The 19,791-nt window shown below is 44.5% G+C and overlaps 1 protein-coding gene across 1 annotated transcript in view; it reads right to left on the bottom strand.

Moving 5' to 3' along the window:
- Positions 1-3: 3 nt before the first annotated feature.
- Positions 4-19,791, bottom strand: part of fancc (FA complementation group C) — a 31,210-nt gene continuing 11,422 nt past the window's right edge. Inside the window, exons 4-15 of the mRNA XM_031585506.2 lie at positions 19,235-19,329; positions 11,678-11,779; positions 11,272-11,336; positions 10,807-10,971; positions 10,380-10,536; positions 8,038-8,093; positions 7,604-7,703; positions 4,969-5,044; positions 4,065-4,161; positions 2,876-3,077; positions 1,849-2,055; positions 4-430 (exon numbers count right to left, since the gene is read on the bottom strand). Coding sequence (XP_031441366.1) covers positions 245-430; positions 1,849-2,055; positions 2,876-3,077; positions 4,065-4,161; positions 4,969-5,044; positions 7,604-7,703; positions 8,038-8,093; positions 10,380-10,536; positions 10,807-10,971; positions 11,272-11,336; positions 11,678-11,779; positions 19,235-19,329 — 1,508 coding nt within the window. The 3' untranslated portion in view covers positions 4-244. The remainder of the gene's footprint in view (positions 431-1,848; positions 2,056-2,875; positions 3,078-4,064; positions 4,162-4,968; positions 5,045-7,603; positions 7,704-8,037; positions 8,094-10,379; positions 10,537-10,806; positions 10,972-11,271; positions 11,337-11,677; positions 11,780-19,234; positions 19,330-19,791) is intronic.

Below are 19,791 nucleotides of genomic sequence, written 5' to 3'. Positions count from 1 at the left end.
AGAATACTCCACATTCCACGACCCACTTCACACAACATGCACAGCGTGAAAACACACATCACCTGACGCCGTAACGAGCAGATGGTTCGGCTCCTTAAACCCATCTCGTTTTACTAGCGACGAATATTTCACAACGCCACTCTACCCCCATCAGGAATCTCACGCCGTAATAAATTATTCTCCCTTTCCGGGGGCACGGGCATGTTTACGCCCTGCATGCTCGCTCGCTCGCTCACTCACTCACTCACTCACACACACACACACACAATGCATTCCAGAGAGTGTTCTCGAGTGTCCTCAACCTCGCCTGAACCCTGGCACTCGCCGAAGTGTCGCTATTTTGACTGCGCTCCGCTGCGGCAGCCAGGAGACACTCAGCCTCCCGTCTCAGGCACTCCTCCTCCTCCTTCTCCTCCTCCTTCTCTGACATCTGCAATGGAAAGCAAACAGGCCGCTTCAGAGAAACGGTTGCTTTTGAAAAGGGCCCAACGCCCAGAATAAGAGCTACATGACATCTTCGTACACCCTGTAGTTATAACATGGTAACAACATCGGTAATTATGACTTGTGCACGCCACGTTTGATGCCGTAACTTCCCTTGTGTGTGTGTGTCTGTGTTGTGTGTGTGTGTGTGTGTGTGTGTGTGTGTGTGTGTGTGTTTGTGTTACAAAATTCAGCTCACAGTTGGTGGTAACAGGAAATATTATGGCAACAACAAAGATGCTAAGTAAGAGTTATTGTGAGATACAGGTTTTTGAGTCTTGTCAGGTACACAAGCCAAACTAATATATACAATTTGACCTCTGGCTGAAAAAGATCTGAAATGCAGTTCAGAAAATGACACAGAATAGGTGGATGATCCATAACCACTGACTTCCATTTATTTTAGCTTCCTTTGGTGCATAAAGCAACTTCCAACATAGACAATATTTTCATTGTAGGCATCTGGTGGAACTCATACTGTTGGTACATTCTCCAGGGACGACACTTTCTATGAAGTTAAAGTATTTATAGCTTCAGAATTTGTGGCGTTGTTGTTTTTAAAATGAATTGATGTGGTCAAGGTTTCATTTTTCATGAATTTTTTTCGTATATGTAACTCCCTTCTGAAGTGTATTAACTTTCAAAACACAACACTGTGAACTCTTAAAAGCACACTTCTGTGTTGGCTTTTGTGGTCTGGCGGTCAGTCGAGTTACTTCCTCGAGGTCCGTTCACTGATAAGTCCTATGAAAATGTTTTAAATCCTGGTTTCGCACATTGTTTTACCACTGACTTGAAGGTGCAAGTCAACATGTTTGTCTGTCACTATCGTGAAATACCGATCAGAAAGTTGATCCTTCTCAACCTTTCAACAGTGAGGTGATTTCCTCTTCCTGTTTTTGTGACTGTGGCACAGGATTCTGCTACACAGAACAATTGGACCGTTCAGTCGATTTTCATCAATGGCAGGACATTTCATAGATCAAGAAGAGTCCCATTTCCTCTATTTTCATCCTTTATTTCTATATAACTGATTGACATCCTTATTGAATTACACTTAGATATGTAATAACCACTACTATGTGCATCTAAGTGCATATTATATAATAATAATATATGTTATATTATTATTACATTACTACCCTTGCTGTTATGTCCCTTCTTTACATTTATATACATTTGCTGATTGAGCAGATACTTTTATTCAATGTGACTTACAGTACAACGCAGACATACATGTTCATCAGTACATGTGTTAGCTGGGAACCGAACCCATGACCTTAGTGTTGTGAGCACCTTGCTCTACCAGTTGAGCCACCGGAATATCCGTCAATGAAGGTTTAGAAACAGTGCCAGCGCTCTTACCTTTCCAATGAGCTGTAAGGCAGCGGTGTGACACGGTGCCGGGGAGAAGATGGCGAGGTTGAGGAGGAGACACAGGACCAGCCTGGAGGAGCGGAGAGACTTGGCCACGGCCTGCAGAGGAGGAGGAGGAGGAGGAGGAGGAGGAGGAGGAGGCACTGGACCTAGACACAGACTCCTCAGGTCACCCCAGAACTGCTGCATGTGTTCCTGAAACACACACACACACACACACACACACACACACACACACACACACACACACAGATGACCAGATCAATTATTAATCAATTCAAACAGCAAACAACTGGTTTACATAAGCAGATCTATTCCAAGCTGGGCAAACATATTGTCACAATCCAATGTAAAGTCTGACACCTGAAAAAAAACTATGCAAAAAATGTAAGTCACAAACATAGACAAACCACAATAAAGTAAATAACCTGTTGATAAAAGTTGTTGTGGTTTGTTATGTCTGTGAGATGGACAAACTGTGGTTGATTTAGCTAGGGAGCTGACCAAAGCTGAGCCCAAACGTGCTTTTTATCAGGAACTTGCATTTTAATCAGGACCTGGCATTTGCCATGTTGCCCTCTGAAAGTAAGACGTGCCCCGTGAGCATACCAGAGCCCGTCGCACTTGGCCTGGGGTCAGCGTACACATCCTGCACTCCAGCTCCCAAAAGGACACACACACACACACACACACACAGATACACACACACACACACACACACACACACACACACACACACACACACACACACACACACACACACACACACACACACACACACACACACAGATACACACAGATACACACAGATACACACAGATACACACACACACACTGCGGCTGGAACTGCCCGACAGACACACCTGCTGCTCCTATCAGCCATATCAGATATTTGCTGCAAAGTTAAAAACATCTGAACTTTTGATGACCCTCTTTGTAATGCGCAGCAAATGATTGGTCTTAAGAGGCTTCGCACACACACACACACATTCTCACTGTCTCTCCCAGACCCTACCCACTGCTGTGTCCTCTGGTGCCCTCTGTTGGTGGGGTGGTAGAAGAACGTCAGGAGCCAGAGCAGGGCCTGCGGCTGGGAGGAAGAGGAGGTGGAGGAGGAGGAGGAGGAGGAGGGCTGAGCTGAGGCCAGCAGCTGAGCAGCCACATCCACCCAGCCTCCACCCTGCAGCAGCAGGAACCACACCTCAAACACGGAGCCACTACACCGACAGGAGAGATGGATTAGCCTACACACACACACACACACAAGTGTACTAAATGTACACAACACTGAGACCATGACATGCACACGGTGGAGGCCCATATGAGGTCACAGAGGTGGATGAGGGCATAGAGAAAAGAACGGACGTAGCCCGGTTTGGGATGGACAGAGAGAGAGAGAGAGAGACGGAGAGAGAGAGTGAGAGAGAGAAAACCTCCAAAGTGTCTGGCATCCTGTCAGTAAGGTTTAAGCGGCTGCCCTCAACTAAACACTGACAGCTGGGACCCAGCTCTTGTGACTTCACCCTCCAAAACCCTTCAATTAAGCCGTGTAGATTTAGAAAAGAATGAAAGAAAGAAAGAAAGAAAGAAAGAAAGAAAGGAAAGAAAATCACAAGCCAAGTTAAATGCGCCTTGGGATTCTTCTTCTCTTTTTGTCACTCTTGCCTCTCTCTCTCTCTCTCTCTCTCTCTCTCTCTGCTCATCCCCCTTTCTCTCACTCGCCCATACATCTACTCTTTCCCCCCTCTCTGTAATGAAGGCCTCACACAAACATCTCGGGCCGGTCGGTGAGCAGCTCTGAGGTAATCCTGCTGATTGAGGGCTTCTGGAGGGAAGTAATCCAGCCAGACAAACAGGGAGGACAGGCCCCTGCAGCTGTTTGTTTTGGTGAAGACTTTTGAAGTCAGCCTTTTCACAGAGCCTCCCTGACCCACCGCATTCTGGCTGACCTCAGCAGCCGCACATGGAAGGGAGAGAAGCCACCGTGCGTGTGAGAGTGTGTGTGAGTGTGTGTGTGTGTGTGTGTGTGTGTGAGTGAGTGAGTGCGTGTGTTGTGTGAGACTAAGAGAGTGAGTGAAGGAGAGAGAGGGAGAGGCCTCAGGAGATTTGGCCATGTGGAATCAATGTATGCCATGTAACGTTAGCATTAGCGACAGATAGTGTGAGAAAAACGAAAGGGTGTCACGGGGCGCCCCGGCTCTTGCCTGGTGTCGCCGTCTCTGTCCTCGGCCTCTGCGGTGGCGAGCTGGAGCCTGTGACTGATCCCGGTCAGGTGCTCGAGCCACACGTCCTGGGGAACCTCTGAGGATCAGAGCAGATCAGAGCAGATCAGATGAGATCAGGTCAGACCAGGTGAGGAGACCATGCAACGCCCAGTGAGGCCCCCCGGCTTTCAGTCACAATCAACCAGAAAAACAAGCAGAAATAAGTGAGGCAGGTGGAAATGATCAACGAGATGCACAAGTAGGTGACTCAGTGAGGGATGTGCAAGGCCTGTGGTGATGTCTAGCTTAATCAGTCTATCAACAAAGCAGGGCTTTCATATGTTTATGTTCTTATAAAATTTATAGAATTTATAAAACACGCTGCCTCAGAAAAGCCCACAGTATCCTCAGAGACTCAACACACCCTGGTTACCACCTATTTGAACTGTTGCCCTCAGGGAGACGCTTTAGGACCATCATAGCAAAAACAGACAGGCTGAGAAACAGCTTCTATCCCAGAGCCATCATAGCACTTAACAATGCACAAAACTGACCTGTATTTGTCTCTCTGTTGTGTTATATGTCTTGTGTTTTTATAGTGTAAATATGTATATATATATGTTCAATCTATATTTTTATTGTTTTTGTGTCTGAGAGCTGCTACCTCAATTTCGTTGTACTTGTGCAATGACAAATAAATATATTCTATTCTATTAGTGAGTGCATCTAAACTATTTATTCTCTAACCATCCGTTTCAAATCCTGTGGACAAAGAAGGTACAGGGGCGGGTTTGAGATTCTGCACTTTCCTTTTGCATCCACATGAATTTGACCGACACTTTTATCCAAAGCAACATACGAGCGAGGTAGTTTATAATCCACGAAAGATAGAATACCAACCCACCTGAAGGTAAAGTGAGCAGGGGCATTAGGAGGCTCGAAGGTACCAGAGGAAAGAAGCTCTTCAGAGACAGTCTCTCCTGAAACACACATACATTCACCATTACCGTTGCACAGCACTCAGAGCGGGTCCCCAGATACCTCAACATAACGCTAAAACCATCGCAAAATAACACGAACCAACTCCCATAATCTATCGAGCGCGAGTGAGAAGGGATGTTTCCTTTTAAAGGACTATCCAGGAGCTGCAGCGCTCAAAAGCCAATTCAGTGGGTGACGTGACAGTGACGTGGTAATAGCCATCTCTGTCAATCAGGGGTTTAGGGGCCAGTTGTGTCAACTCGTGTCTCGTGTGTCTATTTGGAGTTTACGATGTGTCCTCGACTTAGTCTTCAGACACACTCACTTCCTGAACGAAGAGTAAATGTCTCCGGACAGTAAGTGCCATTTGAGGAGTGTGTTTCCTGTCCCTCAGTAGCGTGGTGCACTCCCAGAGAATGACACACCAACATGGCCTTTAACATGAGTCTGTCTTTCATGGTTCATGAAATACTAGCCAGCTGAGTTGAGTGTGTTATTGAAGCACCTGTCAAGGTATCCCTTATACAAGGTGAAATATACTATTGGGTACTTTTACCTGTTGTATTTGATGTCTTATGGTTTATTACTGTCCGTTAAAATCAGTCATACTGTCACAAACATAACTTTCTAAACTTGTGTGTGACTGTGCAGAAGTTTTAGGCACTTAAGTTGTTTCACAAAACATTTGTCTTAGACAGTCATTTCTATCCGTACAAGCATTAGTGTGCCAATAGGAAATATCATATTTTATATTTTTAAACTCTTTTAGAAAATATGCTGTTAAAGTAAGTAAGTAACAAAGTATGCATGAAGAGACAGAAAGAATCAAGCCTAAATCCACTGGAGTACAGTGGCAAGCTCTCTGAAATACTTGAAACATCCTACCTGCCTTTTTTCATGCTGTTTTAAGTGAGGTCGCACCAGATATTGATTTGCATCATGTCATTGTTTTTGAAAGCATCCTCACACAAGTGCCTAAAACCTTTGCACAGTCAGTCCTGTATGTCACTGAAATGTTCAGGATATCATTTGAAGACTTGGAATACACAGCCGAGCTTTCTGTTTGGTTTATACTCTCCCTATTTTAATCAGAAATATACAGAATTACTCCTTGTCCCGTTAACATTTTGGTCTGATTCTTGTCCCTTGTTGTGCCACTGCTGTCTTTGAGGAACATCGACCTAGTTGGATTCATCAGCAAGGCGAGACTGAAATCTGGCCATATGACATCTGTGCTGTCGGGAGTGACCCAACTTTGACCTCTCTTGTGGTCGTTGCTAACCGCACAAAAAAAAAGAAAAAAAAAAAGACTTTGCCATAAATGATCCCTAGTAAATCTTGTTGTGATAGTCTTTATTTGTTGATGAACATGAAGCCGAATGATCATGAGCACCCCAGCACCTACCCTCTCACAGCGGACGTCTAGAGGTACGGACGTGTAGCCCATGACCACCCTCTCACAGCGGACGTCTAGAGGTACGGACGTGTAGCCCATGTAGCCCGTGTAGCCCATGACTACCCTCTCACAGTGGACGTCCAGCAAGAAACCTCGGGGTCATTATTGATGACCAACTGACCTTCACGGCCCACATCGCCTCTGTCTCCAGGTCGTGCCGCTTTGCGCTATACAACATCCGCAAAATCAGGCCGTACCTAACCCAGTATGCCACCCAGCTGCTGGTGCAAACCTTGGTGAGCTCCCGCCTTGACTACTGCAACGCCCTCCTAACGGGCCTGCCGGCTTGCGTGGTGAAACCACTACAGATGATCCAGAACGCGGCGGCGCGTCTGGTGTTCAACCAACCGAAAAGGGCACACGTCACCCCGCTACTCATCGAGCTCCACTGGCTGCCAGTAGCTGCTCGCATTAAGTTCAAGTCACTCATGCTTGCCTACAGAGTGCTTACTGGTTCTGCTCCCACCTACCTAAATGCTCTTGTAAGGGCAAATGTTACACCCAGGACGCTGCGCTCGTCTAGTGAGCGTCGTTTGGCACTGCCGTCCGTGCAAGCACGGCAATCCAGACTATTTTCATTTATAGTTCCACGTTGGTGGAACGAACTGCCTAGTACTACCAGAGCAGGGGCGTCCCTCTCTACCTTCAAGAAGCTTTTGAAGACCCAACTCTTCAGAGAGCACCTCCCCTCCTAACTGGCACCTGACTAGCGCTTAACTTGCACTTCAGCAGTTACATTCCTGCACTTCTTTTTCCTCTTTTCTAGGTTGTTGTTTTTCTAATTCTCATGTAAAGTAGTATTTATTGTTACACCATGCTTTTTTATTGCTCTTAGCTTGACTGTTCTCTCCCTTGTACGTCGCTTTGGACAAAAGCGTCTGCTAAATGACTAAATGTAAATGTAAATGTAAATGTCTAAAGATACGGACGTGTAGCCCATGACTACCCTCTCACAGCGGACGTCTAGAGATACGGACGTGTAGCCCATGACTACCCTCTCACAGTGGACGTCTAGAGATACGGACGTGTAGCCCATGACTACCCTCTCACAGTGGACGTCTAGAGATACGGCTGTGTAGCCCATGACAGGACTGTGACGTACCTCTGGGTCCTGGGCTGCCAGTGCTTTGAGGAAGCGGCGTGTGAAAGACTGGAATAGCATTCTGAGCACCGAGTTCTCCTCCATCTCTAGCAATGTGGATCTGCAGTGAAACAAAATGGGATCATTTTCTCTGGTTAAAATAATGCTGTATGACATAGACCAAAGTATGCTAGATGTAGCATTAAACAATCAACAAACAAACCAATCAACAAAGCACAAAGGTACATCCTTTCTCTGCTTGCAGTCATGTGGTGCTGTTGACATTCTATGTCACCCATGTTTGGTGAAAAGAGCGTGTTTGCTTATGACATGCAGTCAAGAGTATCTAGGGTCTGTTGGCAGTGCACCCAACAGCTTCTTCCCAACTGATTATGTAATAGCTCCTTGAAAACAGCTGAGGGGGAAACCATTGGGTAACCTATTCCCAAACTCACCTGAAGATGTCGTTCACTACGAGAAACACAGGACAATGCTGCGCACAGGCTTGAGGCTGCGAAAGACAAAAGCACCCATATGAGAACACAGGTCAAGGGGTGTGTTTTCCCCTCTGCCCACCACTAGAGGTCACTGTTGCCTCAATCATCAGCGCACCAAATGGTTGCAATTTGGCCCCCGTTTACCTCAGCTGCATGCCCACAAAAGGTTCATCAGTTGGAGCTCCTATCAAAACAATGCACCAGGGCTCCGTTATAAAAACGATATCATCTGTTTCACATTTGGCACGTTTGAGAAAAGGTGCCGGGAAAAAAGGGAGCGCAGCTGTACTGTACTAGTTGGCACGTCGGCATTCCCACCCCCAAGACTGACGGGAAGAACGCGACGCTCCGAGAGAGTGAGAGAGGGGGGAAAAAAGAAAAGAAAAAGAAGGTATTTACTCCCTCTTTCCACCAGTCAAATGAGATAAGAATGCAATTAAAGCCTTCCCACACCCACAAAGTGCCCAAATAAAAGTCCCACATGTGCTGGCGTGCCTTGCATTGTGTGAGAGAGAAAGAATGAGAGAGGGGGGGGGGGGGATACACACACACACACACACACACACAGAGAGAGACACGCATATAGTGAGAAGTGAAAACAGAGAGGGAGTGTACGCGAAAGAGTGTGTGCGAGGGAGGGAACAAAAAAAGAGAGAGGAAGGGAGAAGTAGAAAGATGGGCAGAGATAATAAGGGATGGAGAGTGAAAAAGGAGGTAAAGAGACTCATAGAGACAAGACGCACAGAAGAAAGAAAGAAAGAAAGAAAGAAAGAATGAATGAAACAATGAAAGAAAGAAAGAAAGGCAAAAAGAAAGAGAAAAAAAGCAAGTAAAAGAAAGAGAGAGACAGACACGGAAACAAAAGAAAAACAAAACAACGGAAAAAGGCGCAGCAGTAACTGTGCCGCCTGCTCGACTGGCGGGCAGGGTGGGTGGAAGGGGGCCCCTGTGATCACCACATCCTCGGAGCGGAGCAGTTAAGTGGGCAGCGGGCTCCACCCTGAGGCCCAGCGCAGCGCAGCGAGGCCCCGGCCCCGGCCCCGGCCCCCGGCCCGCTACAAACACAGCATCAAGCATCGCAAATATTCCCCCCTCACCCTCATGGCATCCTAGTTATTTACCACTCGCCTAAAGATGCCAGCGAAAAAAGACCAGGGGGGAAAGGGAAATGTAAATGTAGGGATTAATGTAAAGGCGTCCAAACACAAGTCCGTCCTCAGAGGGGACATAAATGTCTAGGCAGCAATGGAGCATGGAGAGAGAGAGAGAGAGAGAGAGAGAGAGAGAGAGGGGGGGGGGGGGGGGGGTGCTGGGGTATGAGGGGTCCTCCAGAGAGACCACAGTGGAAGGCTATGGAGTAAAAGCTGTTATATAATGACAAAATACTGGAGCGTATGATGACATCTTATTGACCTGTTTGATTTACTGAGAAAAACAATAGGGAGTCTGATGAATTGTACAAATGGGGCGTAGTGCCACCTGGTGGCAGCCATGATGCACTGCGGGAATCGAACACGTCCCCCTCCCTGGGCCACCACCCTGTGTAAAACACTAGGAAATATGACAGCCGTCTTTTAAATGTGTCTATTGTTTCTAGTGCTAAGCCAGATAATCAGATGCAATAAACCCGAAAGCCACGAGGCATATTTTGTATTGTTTGAAGGCTTTTGTCTGTGTGCCTGTGTGTCTGTGTGTGTGTGTGTGTGTGTCTGTGTGTGTGTGTCTCTTGCCCCTAATGAAAACAGATGGTCTCACAGCATAATCCTCCCATACCTTACTCTCTCATCCACTTCAGGGAGGGTCAATTACTCTATCCCCAAAACATCCTGTTTTTTTCCTCTCCTCTCCTCTCCTCTCCTCTCTCCCTTTCTTTCTTTGGCAGAGAGGCCCCTTGGAAGTTGCTGTTTATTATTATTGGATCAGACCCGTCAGTGAAGGGAGGTTTGAAGTGAAAACAAGAATGTGAAACTAATTACTTGCTTCCCTGTTTTTTGAACGCCGCGTAAAAAGCACTGTTTTGTGAATCAAAGGTTCCTCGGCGCCATAAAAAGAGTAAGTGGGCCGAGAGTCCCCAAGTGTCGGTCAGATGGGTCTGTGGGAAAGCTACTAAATAACCGAAATAAATACATACACAAACAAATACTTGTCTTGTCTATATACAGTATATTATTAGGCTACAGTTATTTTCAATTGCGGTATGTGACAGCTTGGTATAGGAATCCCAAGACCCCACCAACACAAAGACACACACGCAACATTATAAGCTGGAACTGTCTTGTAGTGCTGTGTGCAGAACTTACCAGGAGAGAGGCGTTCACCTGCTCGTCCAGCCTCTGTAGGTCTACTCTTGGGCCTGAGAGTGCACAGCGCAACAAACTCAACACTGCCCTCTCCAGGCTGGTCAGGCTATGACACCAGAGGGCCACAGCCGACTGCACATCAAGGTGCAGCTTCTTACTGCAAGAAGATGGGAGAAAAAAAAGCTCCACATCAAAGCTAATGTAGTGATGAGAAAGGATAGTAAATATTAATGCAACAGTCAATGCATACACTTATAGCAACATCTTGACATGTTAAACCTTTTCAAATAATCGTTGGATAAGGAGAAGCAAATGTTTATCACATAATGGGGGATATACATGAAGATGTGACCTGAACCATGACCTCTACTCCAGTGTTGCAACCTTATAAGATTTCACTGATTTCAGCACCGGTGATTAAACTTACTCGAGAAAGCTGGTGCAAACTGCCTCCACAAACTCCTCGCTTAGCTGGGCGCGGTCACATGTCACGGGCCTCCTCAGGAGCGCACCAATCAGAGGGGCCGCTTCAGGCCGTGTGACCACAGACACACACGTCAGCGACAGACTGTGCATGCCATCACAGCGGCACCTTCACAGACAGTATTGGTTTAGTGTCAGGAGCTAACTAGCTAATATAGAAAATATCATTTATGAGCAGTAATGTTCATAAAATGTGTATTATTTGTACAATTTGTAACACACATACACCCCCCAAAACACACAAACACACGTTCTTCCATCTTGTACAAACATGTCTATGATAATAGATGCATTTGTGATTGAGTATTATACAAGATAACTAAAATAATCTACACTTCTTAACAGGTGCATTCAGTATGATCGGCTGTCAACGCAAGGCTGGTTCCAGAGCATGGCGATGAGACAGCACCTCTCTGATGGATTCTTGAGACCGCTGCAGCCTCTGTCCACAGCCTCAGTCAGAAGGGACACCATCTACACACACAAAAAAAAGCATCAAGCATCTTATGATCAGCGAGGTATCATGTGACAATAATGAAAAACAGCAAAACCCAGAGCTCTCTCCACTCTCTGCCATTAAAAACATACAGGCAGGTGTACGCAGACATCACTGCAGATTGTTAACAATTTACAGGATTAGAGGATAATTAACACCATTAATAGTGGCATATGGAGAAATGACTTAACTAAATGTATTATTCTAATTGAAAATGCCATCTCTGGGCAAGGAAACTAATGAAATGATAGCTTCTTCTGTAACTGAGCATTAACAAGGCACACAGTATTTTTTTTTTTTCAAACAATAAATTATGTACCTTTTTGAGAGAGTTGACGTTGTACTCTTTTGAGGGCAGTCCTACATGTTTCATTATAGAACACCCATCTTCGTCGTCCGTTACTAAATGACACATTGTTTTCTGCAGAAGAAAAAGAACACTTCACTTTCCAGCAGCAGTCAACAGTCAATTCGGGGGTAAATTTGTACTTGCATGCTGAAGCAATTAAATGCCAGTGATGGTGTGGAGGAATCGGGCTTGTGCGTGGAAATTAATCTGCTTTCACTAAAACAGACCAGCGAACAGGACTCCAAACAACCAGAAAATGGCCTTATGAGACGCAGAATGCTTAATCCCGAGGTCTTGGAAAAAATCAATTCCAACTGAAATTGAGTCTGATATCCTAAAACGGTCCAGAGAAATTAGGGTTGCATCTGGAACGGTATGGAAATTAGTCTGTTTCCACTCAAATGCCACAGTTCTGCACATTAACAGCACTTTTGACACTTAATCCACAATCTTGAACTCGTTAACTCGTACGTTCAGAATGCCGTCTTCGCACAATGAGCTCTGTGCAACAATTTGAGTTAATTACACCTCGAAGTATAACGCATGTAAATTACCTAAGGAAATCAACAGGCCACTTTATTTCTCTGTACCTCATTGGTTGAGACACTGCCTACTCTGTTGATGCTGTTGCTTGCCCACTTCACTATTGGATACACGGAACTAAAACAACCAAAATCTCCTGGCAGCTTTTTTATTCAGTGAGTTCACCTGAGTATGGTTGTATGTTTTTTTTTTTTTTTTTAAACTCCCTCAACAACATTTGACCTTGAACATTGACCTTTGTACACCGTAGATCAAGGCAAACTTCTCATCGCTCGAAATGTAACAAGTTACACCGAATTATTTAATTATCAGAAGCTAAAAGCACATCAGTTATCCTGCTCTGAAAATGGTCCTCTGTGGCATGGCACCAGTCTGATGATCGCCTAGTCGAAAGTAACGACCAACGAGACCATTGTACCACGTGGGCATCACTCCTGAGCACCTCTCTATGGAGTGTATTGGAGTTGCGCTTATCTGCACAATAGGATGAATGTTGCTTTCTTTGAGTTGTGAATGAAGAGCACTGAATAAAACATAATGGATGAACGTTGCTAGGCTAATAACTTGGTCAGAAAAACACAAAGTAACTTTACATCAACATAATCAGTAGTATTAATTAGTGTTTTTTGGTTGTGTCCTCCAAAATAATCGTTGTCTTAATTTTCACGAGTATCTTGAAATCGGATGAGCTCTGATTGCCCTGATTAAGATCTGACTCTCAGAGATTGTGGGACGCATCCACAAATTCAAACAATTTTCCTTTAACCACGATCGTGTATGTATGTGATGGCACACGTTTCTCTCTGATAATCAGGCCAAATCTGGATGCACTCAGCTTTAAACTGTATGGTGACAAAGCCTGTGTAAGGGCTATAAGTATCCCTCATTGGCAAAGCAAGATTAAAGCCATTAAAAAGACACAGAGTGCAGAGGCCCTATGGGTTGAGCAAATTCTGAAACCCAACCTCAACTTTAAAAGCCTTTTGCCCTCAAGATTCTTGGAAAGACTTGCTTGATCCCCGAAAATCAATAATCATGGAGCTGACTGTGTGTGTGGTAAAAGCACCAAACCCCCTACAAATAATTTCATAAGCGAAAACAGATGGTTTTATTAGAATGTCATCTTGATCTGTGTAATCGCATGATAACGTGATTAGTGTGACGGGTCTCTCCGGGTTGCCTTTGAACTGCGGTGCTAGACCCGGGCTGAAAACAAGGAGACGTTGCTCCATCAGATACTGGAAAACAAAGCAAATGCGGGGTGGCTGTTACTCGTTGACCTTAAACGGAGTTAAGGCCGTAGGTTATAAGTCTGGAGCGTGACAAATTCCGTAACCAGTCACATCAAAACAAACCAAAAAAAAAACCCCGAGCAGAACTGTACATTTAAATTCCTAATTGAAAGCTTGTCTTTTTACAGACTTTAAAAAAAAAAGGGAAAAGAGAACACCCAATTGTGCTTACGGTGCAGAGAGAATGGGCACGCTTCCTCGAAGAATTAGGGTTGAAAAGCAGAGAGGAGGAGAGGAAAGGAGAGGAGCCTGATGGAAAACACTGCTCCCTGTGGTCGGGCCGTGCGGTGTGGGTTGGGTTAGAGCATGTTAGGATGTCCTCCACAGAACCAACCCAGGCTCAATTACTACCATCTGAGCAGCAAAAACACAGTAACTCACACTTAAAGCCCTTTTCTAAGTGTGTGTGTGCGTGCGTAAGTGTGTGTGTGTGTGTGTGTGTGTGTGTGTGTGTGTGTGTGTGTGTGTGTGTGTGTGTGTGTGTGTGTGTGTGTGTGTGTGTGTGTGTGTGTGTGTGTGTGCGTGCGTGCGTGTGTGTGAGTAGAATGGAATGATGGGGTTGGGGGTGGGATGGGGATTGGTGGTGGTGGTGGGGTGGTGGGGCTATACCACATTGCCTTAAACATGGCAATTAGGCGAGCTCGAAGACATATGGATGCGGTGCTTGAATCAAAAAATATCCCCCTTGGCGAATGCAGAAAGTGCATACGACAAAAAAAAAAGAGAGAGAGAGTTCAGAGAGTTTGGAGATCGGACTAGTTTGCGTTAAGCACTCTGTTACCAGCTGCAAGTGGGCATGGTTGGGAGAGGAAGGCCTCGGCTTGGAAAACAAACTGGAAACTAAAACGAGACTATGGAAGTAATTGTGTTTGTGTGTGTACGTACATGTTCGTATGTTTTTATATGAAACTGAGAGACACACAAACACACACAGAGAGAGAAGAGAGAGAGAGAGAGAGAGAGAGAGAGAGAGAGAGACTGTGAGGAAGAGAGCACAAGAACACTGCCAGATACAGAAACTGTGTGTCCAAGAGCGAACGAGAGGGAAGAAAAATATGCCCACTTCGCCAGTAATACCTCATCTTTCAAAAAAAAAAAAAAAAAAAAAAGAGAAAAAAAAACACAGAGTCTGACAGAGAGCGAGCTGGGGGTGGAACGTCAGGAGTGGTGAAAGATGTAGAGCACACATAGTCATTACGGATCGTCTCGGAACACTCTTCATCTGCTGGGAATTCACGGACAGGGACCACACAGGCTGGGAAGTGGAACGCTTCCAGCGCCGCTGAGCAACATGTGTTAGCAGAGCGAGAGAGAGAGACAGAGAAAGAGACAGAGAGAGAGAGAGAGAGAGAAAGAGAGAGAGGAGCCATCAAGCACTGGGCTGCAAGACAACAGAGAGTGAAAAACAGGCTCAAAGAGAGAGAGAGAGGAGAGAAAGAGCGAGAGAGGGGAAAAAAAGGGGGAAACATATGCCTGTTTTGCTTCTGATGGCTAAACTTGAGGGAGTTCCATGTGTTCTGCGAAACCTATGAATTCACACTGCCGATATAATACTGTGGTACAAACTAAGTAGGTCGATTAGCCGAGCAACCAGGATCGCACAAACACCAGTATGACAAGTGTCAATTACACATCCAGTTCTGTTAAAGATTGTATGAAAAATGAAAAAGATTCAATCCTTTAATCCGAAACCAAAGCAATACACTTTAAGATAGTGCTCCCTCTTGACTATTTTGAGTTCTACGAAATACCTTCAGCCTTTCTTCCTATCGACGTCTCAACTGTTCCGTATGAACGTGAAAAAAAAGTGTGAGTTTGTGGCTACGCTAACACGCATATGGTGATAAAACAGCGTGAGGCTTTCTCGTGGCTTCTTGAATGGCACACTGGAAAATAAATTATTAACGTTCTAAACAAATGGAAAGCATAACACACATGTGCTATTTACATTCTGGGGAAAGCCACAGTGAAGCGTTTCGAAAAACACAGTGTGAGTTTTTTTTTTTTTTGTGAGAAAAACTACATTACAGCTCTTCTCGTGAGAGACAAGGGTACAGCTCAAAAGTGAAAACATCAGAATTTACCAGATCCGTTTCAGGTCAGGTCGTTGTACATTATTTAGGCCACTTCATTATCCATTATAACACGTACTCATAGGCCACAGTTCATTTCCATCCATAGCTCCCACACATTATAATGCAATGGGCAGAATGTACTTACTCGGTCAAACCACTACATCAGAAAGTGTATAGAAGGCCATGTCTATCTTCATTCATATTAATGCAAGAAACATGTTTAGAGGTAGGGTAGATTTGAGTATGGAGCTATGAGCATCGGAAATGGTCTCTTCTCAGTCATTGAAACGGCTTGTTTCATACCCAATTAACAACAAAAATCAGCAGCATCGCAAACAACGCCACAACTGCAACACTGGGCAAACACACACCCGTGCCCTTGCCAGGGTAGGGAGCACAGGGCACGAGGTCTGCCAGGCCTGTAAAATTCCACCGAGTAGTAGCGCCAAATCTAACGCCTTGAGAGAGACACGCAGGGAAATAAAGAGAGGGAGTCTGCGTATAGCATCTAATTTCCCCACACATTCATTCTTCTAATCACTGCACCCCCAGCCACACACCACCCACCCAACTCCCCTGAGGATATTGATACAGTATGCAACGATGAAAAAAATAAAAACATCACCAGAATCTGGTCCTTTATAGTGATCCAACACCTCCCGCCAAGCCATGCTTCCTCTCTTCTATAGGTCACCACACATCTGGCAAATTAAGTTTACTTTAAAGTTTACTTTAAAGCCTGGCTTTAATTATGCAAGTCTTTCATAATATGAAAGTGGGGGAGAAAAAACTAATAAAAATACACACACATTTAATCTTGCAAATATGTGCGGGGGTTACTGTTTGTTTATGGTAAACCACCTATGTGAAGGCCATTAAAAAAGCTCAAGGTTGTGTGAGAACTGCTCGACATTAAAAAAACATGAAGATGTTAATTTTTTTTTTTATGTTGGTCATCATTAGTCTGATTACTGTACTACTGAATGCTTTGTCATGTCCGTTTTAATGGTCCACTCAAGGGGCCGTCAAAATATAGACCAAGGACAAACACATCGCAAGGACATGCACAAGGCTTTCTAAACATTCTGCACATAAGTAAGGGATAATGTATAGAACGCCGGTCATTATCGGGAAAATAAGCCCCGACAGGGCGAACAGCACCCCGACGCGAAGCGGAGGGGTGTTGCTTCGCCCTGAAGGGGCTTATTTTCCCGATAATGACCGGCGTTCTATACATTATCCCGCTTATTACACGGCTACTTGCCAAAACGAAAAAATAACTTAACACAGTGTGTCTTTTTATAATATTATTTTAATTACAATTTATTTGTTACCATTCGTGGTGTTAAAAAGCAGAGAAATAGTTCGCCAAAGACGTTGAACTTCAAAGACGTTGAACATTCTTTAGAACACAGCTGCTCAACTGTCAGCTGAGACTCCATTGAGCTGGTGTCACCCTAAGATTTTATTTGTTCATGTTGAACTGTACATTGCCATTAATTGTAAAATGAGATAAGGAGAATGGGGCTTCTTTCGGAATATTGAAAGAGATATTCCTGTCTTCATTCCGGATTTCTTGGGGGGGGGAGCTGCCATGGACACACAGAAAAACGATAGCATGTTAGCCAGAACATGTTTGACATTTCAAATCGTTTATGTTAGGCTATGTAGCTATAACTCACCAGATCTGCTGATGCCGGGATGAGAGGACATGACTCTGCTCCACTTTTCCCTGTCTGTCAGGGATGGAGCAGCAACAACTCAGCCTTTAACCAAGTCTCAAAATTTCCCAAAAATAATAAAGTGAATCGGAAACTCATCCATAGTTGCCTGGTATGTAGGCTACGTTTTTTTCCGGTAGGCTTCAGATCAGCTGACGTCGCTAAGCAACGGAATACGCTGAGGTTGATAAATTACCGGACTACTTGCGGAGTGCTACGAAAGACGTGAATCCGAGGCAAAAAGGCCACTTCCCTTGACAGCGGTCAATTATGCATAGCAATGGTCAAATATGGAAAAATAGTTGACCACAGAACGTTGGGAAGCCCCATTCAAGTGAATGGAGCATTCTACAGCATTAAGAAGAGCCGTGTAATAAGGGTAAATAATGCAGTTATCAATGCAGTGTTCTGACACTTCATGTGTACTAAGATACTAACTCATCACTACTAATGTACTGCCCTTGAACACTTCATGTGTACTAAGATACTAACTCATCACTACTAATGTACTGCCCTTGAACACTTCATGTGTACTAAGATACTAACTCGTACCATCACTACTAATGTACTGCCCTTGAACACTTCATGTGTACTAAGATACTAACTCATCACTACTAATGTACTGCCCTTGAACACTTCATGTGTACTAAGATACTAACTCATAGCATCACTACTAATGTACTGCCCTTGAACACTTCATGTGTACTAAGATACTAACTCATACCATCACTACTAATGTACTGCCCTTGAACACTTCATGTGTACTAAGATACTAACTCATCACTACTAATGTACTGCCCTTGAACACTTCATGTGTACTAAGATACTAACTCGTACCATCACTACTAATGTACTGCCCTTGAACACTTCATGTGTACTAAGATACTAACTCATCACTACTAATGTACTGCCCTTGAACACTTCATGTGTACTAAGATACTAACTCATCACTACTAATGTACTGCCCTTGAACACTTCATGTGTACTAAGATACTAACTCATCACTACTAATGTACTACCCTTGAACACTTCATGTGTACTAAGATACTAACTCATAGCATCACTACTAATTTACTGCCCTTGAACACTTCATGTGTACTAAGATACTAACTCATACCATCACTACTAATGTACTGCCCTTGAACACTTCATGTGTACTAAGATACTAACTCATACCATCACTACTAATGTACTGCCCTTGAACACTTCATGTGTACTAAGATACTAACTCATACCATCACTACTAATGTACTGCCCTTGAACACTTCATGTGTACTAAGATACTAACTCGTACCATCACTACTAATGTACTGCCCTTGAACACTTCATGTGTACTAAGATACTAACTCATACCATCACTACTAATGTACTGCCCTTGAACACTTCATGTGTACTAAGATACTAACTCGTACCATCACTACTAATGTACTGCCCTTGAACACTTCATGTGTACTAAGATACTAACTCGTACCATCACTACTAATTTACTGCCCTTGAACACTTCATGTGTACTAAGATACTACATTACATTTACATTTAGTCATTTAGCAGACGCTTTTGTCCAAAGCGACGTACAAGGGAGAGAATAGTCAAGCTACGAGCAATAACTAGTCAAGCTACGAGCAATAACTAGCTAACTCGTACCATCACTACTAATTTACTGCCCTTGAACTATGATTACTGGTAGAATAACAACCTCACAGGACGAGGCAAGGTTTAGGTTTTCCGCTCTATGTGTTTAGCGTGGATGGTGTGTGGACCATGTGTTTCACTCCGATGTCACATACTTGGTGCGGGGCCCGCGATTCTGGCAAAATCCGCTACTCATGACAAACATGTGTACCTCCGTTTCCCCAGGAGAAATGGCATGCCATGCTTTTAAGAAGGCCTCCCTACCTGGATCCATTCGTTAGCCTTCAGCTCAATGGCAGTCTGTGGGGATGGGCTGAACAAACTCCACAGGCACTGCAAGAGAAGGGCCACGCTCTCCTCTAAGGAAACACAACAAAAAGACACTCAGAGCACAGAGAGGAACTGAGGAACACTAAAATGGTGCCGACTCCAAGCACTTTTCAAATCCAAACTCTGGAAGGATACACAGAAAAATGAATGATCAAAAATGTGTCTGTGTGCGACGGTGTTAGTATCATTGATCAAGGGGGCTATCATATAAGACAGTGTAAGTAGACTCTCATTGAGGCAAACTGAAATATTAGTATACAATGAAATTACTCTTACAGTACTGTTTATTGTGCAGGTGCAGAGGTGTAAAAACATATGGAAAGGAAAATAAATGGGGAGGGAGGGGGAAAGAGGGAGAGAAAGAGAGAGAAAGAGAGAGCGAGAGAGAGAGAGAGAGAGAGAGAGAGAGAGAGGAAGGCGTGGGGGGAAACAATCGATGCCTTGAGGCTCATCAGAGCTCTTTGGGGGTTTATAGGTAGAGCAGTGTCCAA

The sequence above is a fragment of the Clupea harengus genome, chromosome 18 (genome assembly GCF_900700415.2).
Source record: "Clupea harengus chromosome 18, Ch_v2.0.2, whole genome shotgun sequence".
NCBI lineage: Eukaryota > Metazoa > Chordata > Actinopteri > Clupeiformes > Clupeidae > Clupea > Clupea harengus.
The sequence above is the reverse complement of the archived record's forward strand: the minus strand, read 5'-3'. Positions and strand labels throughout refer to the sequence as shown.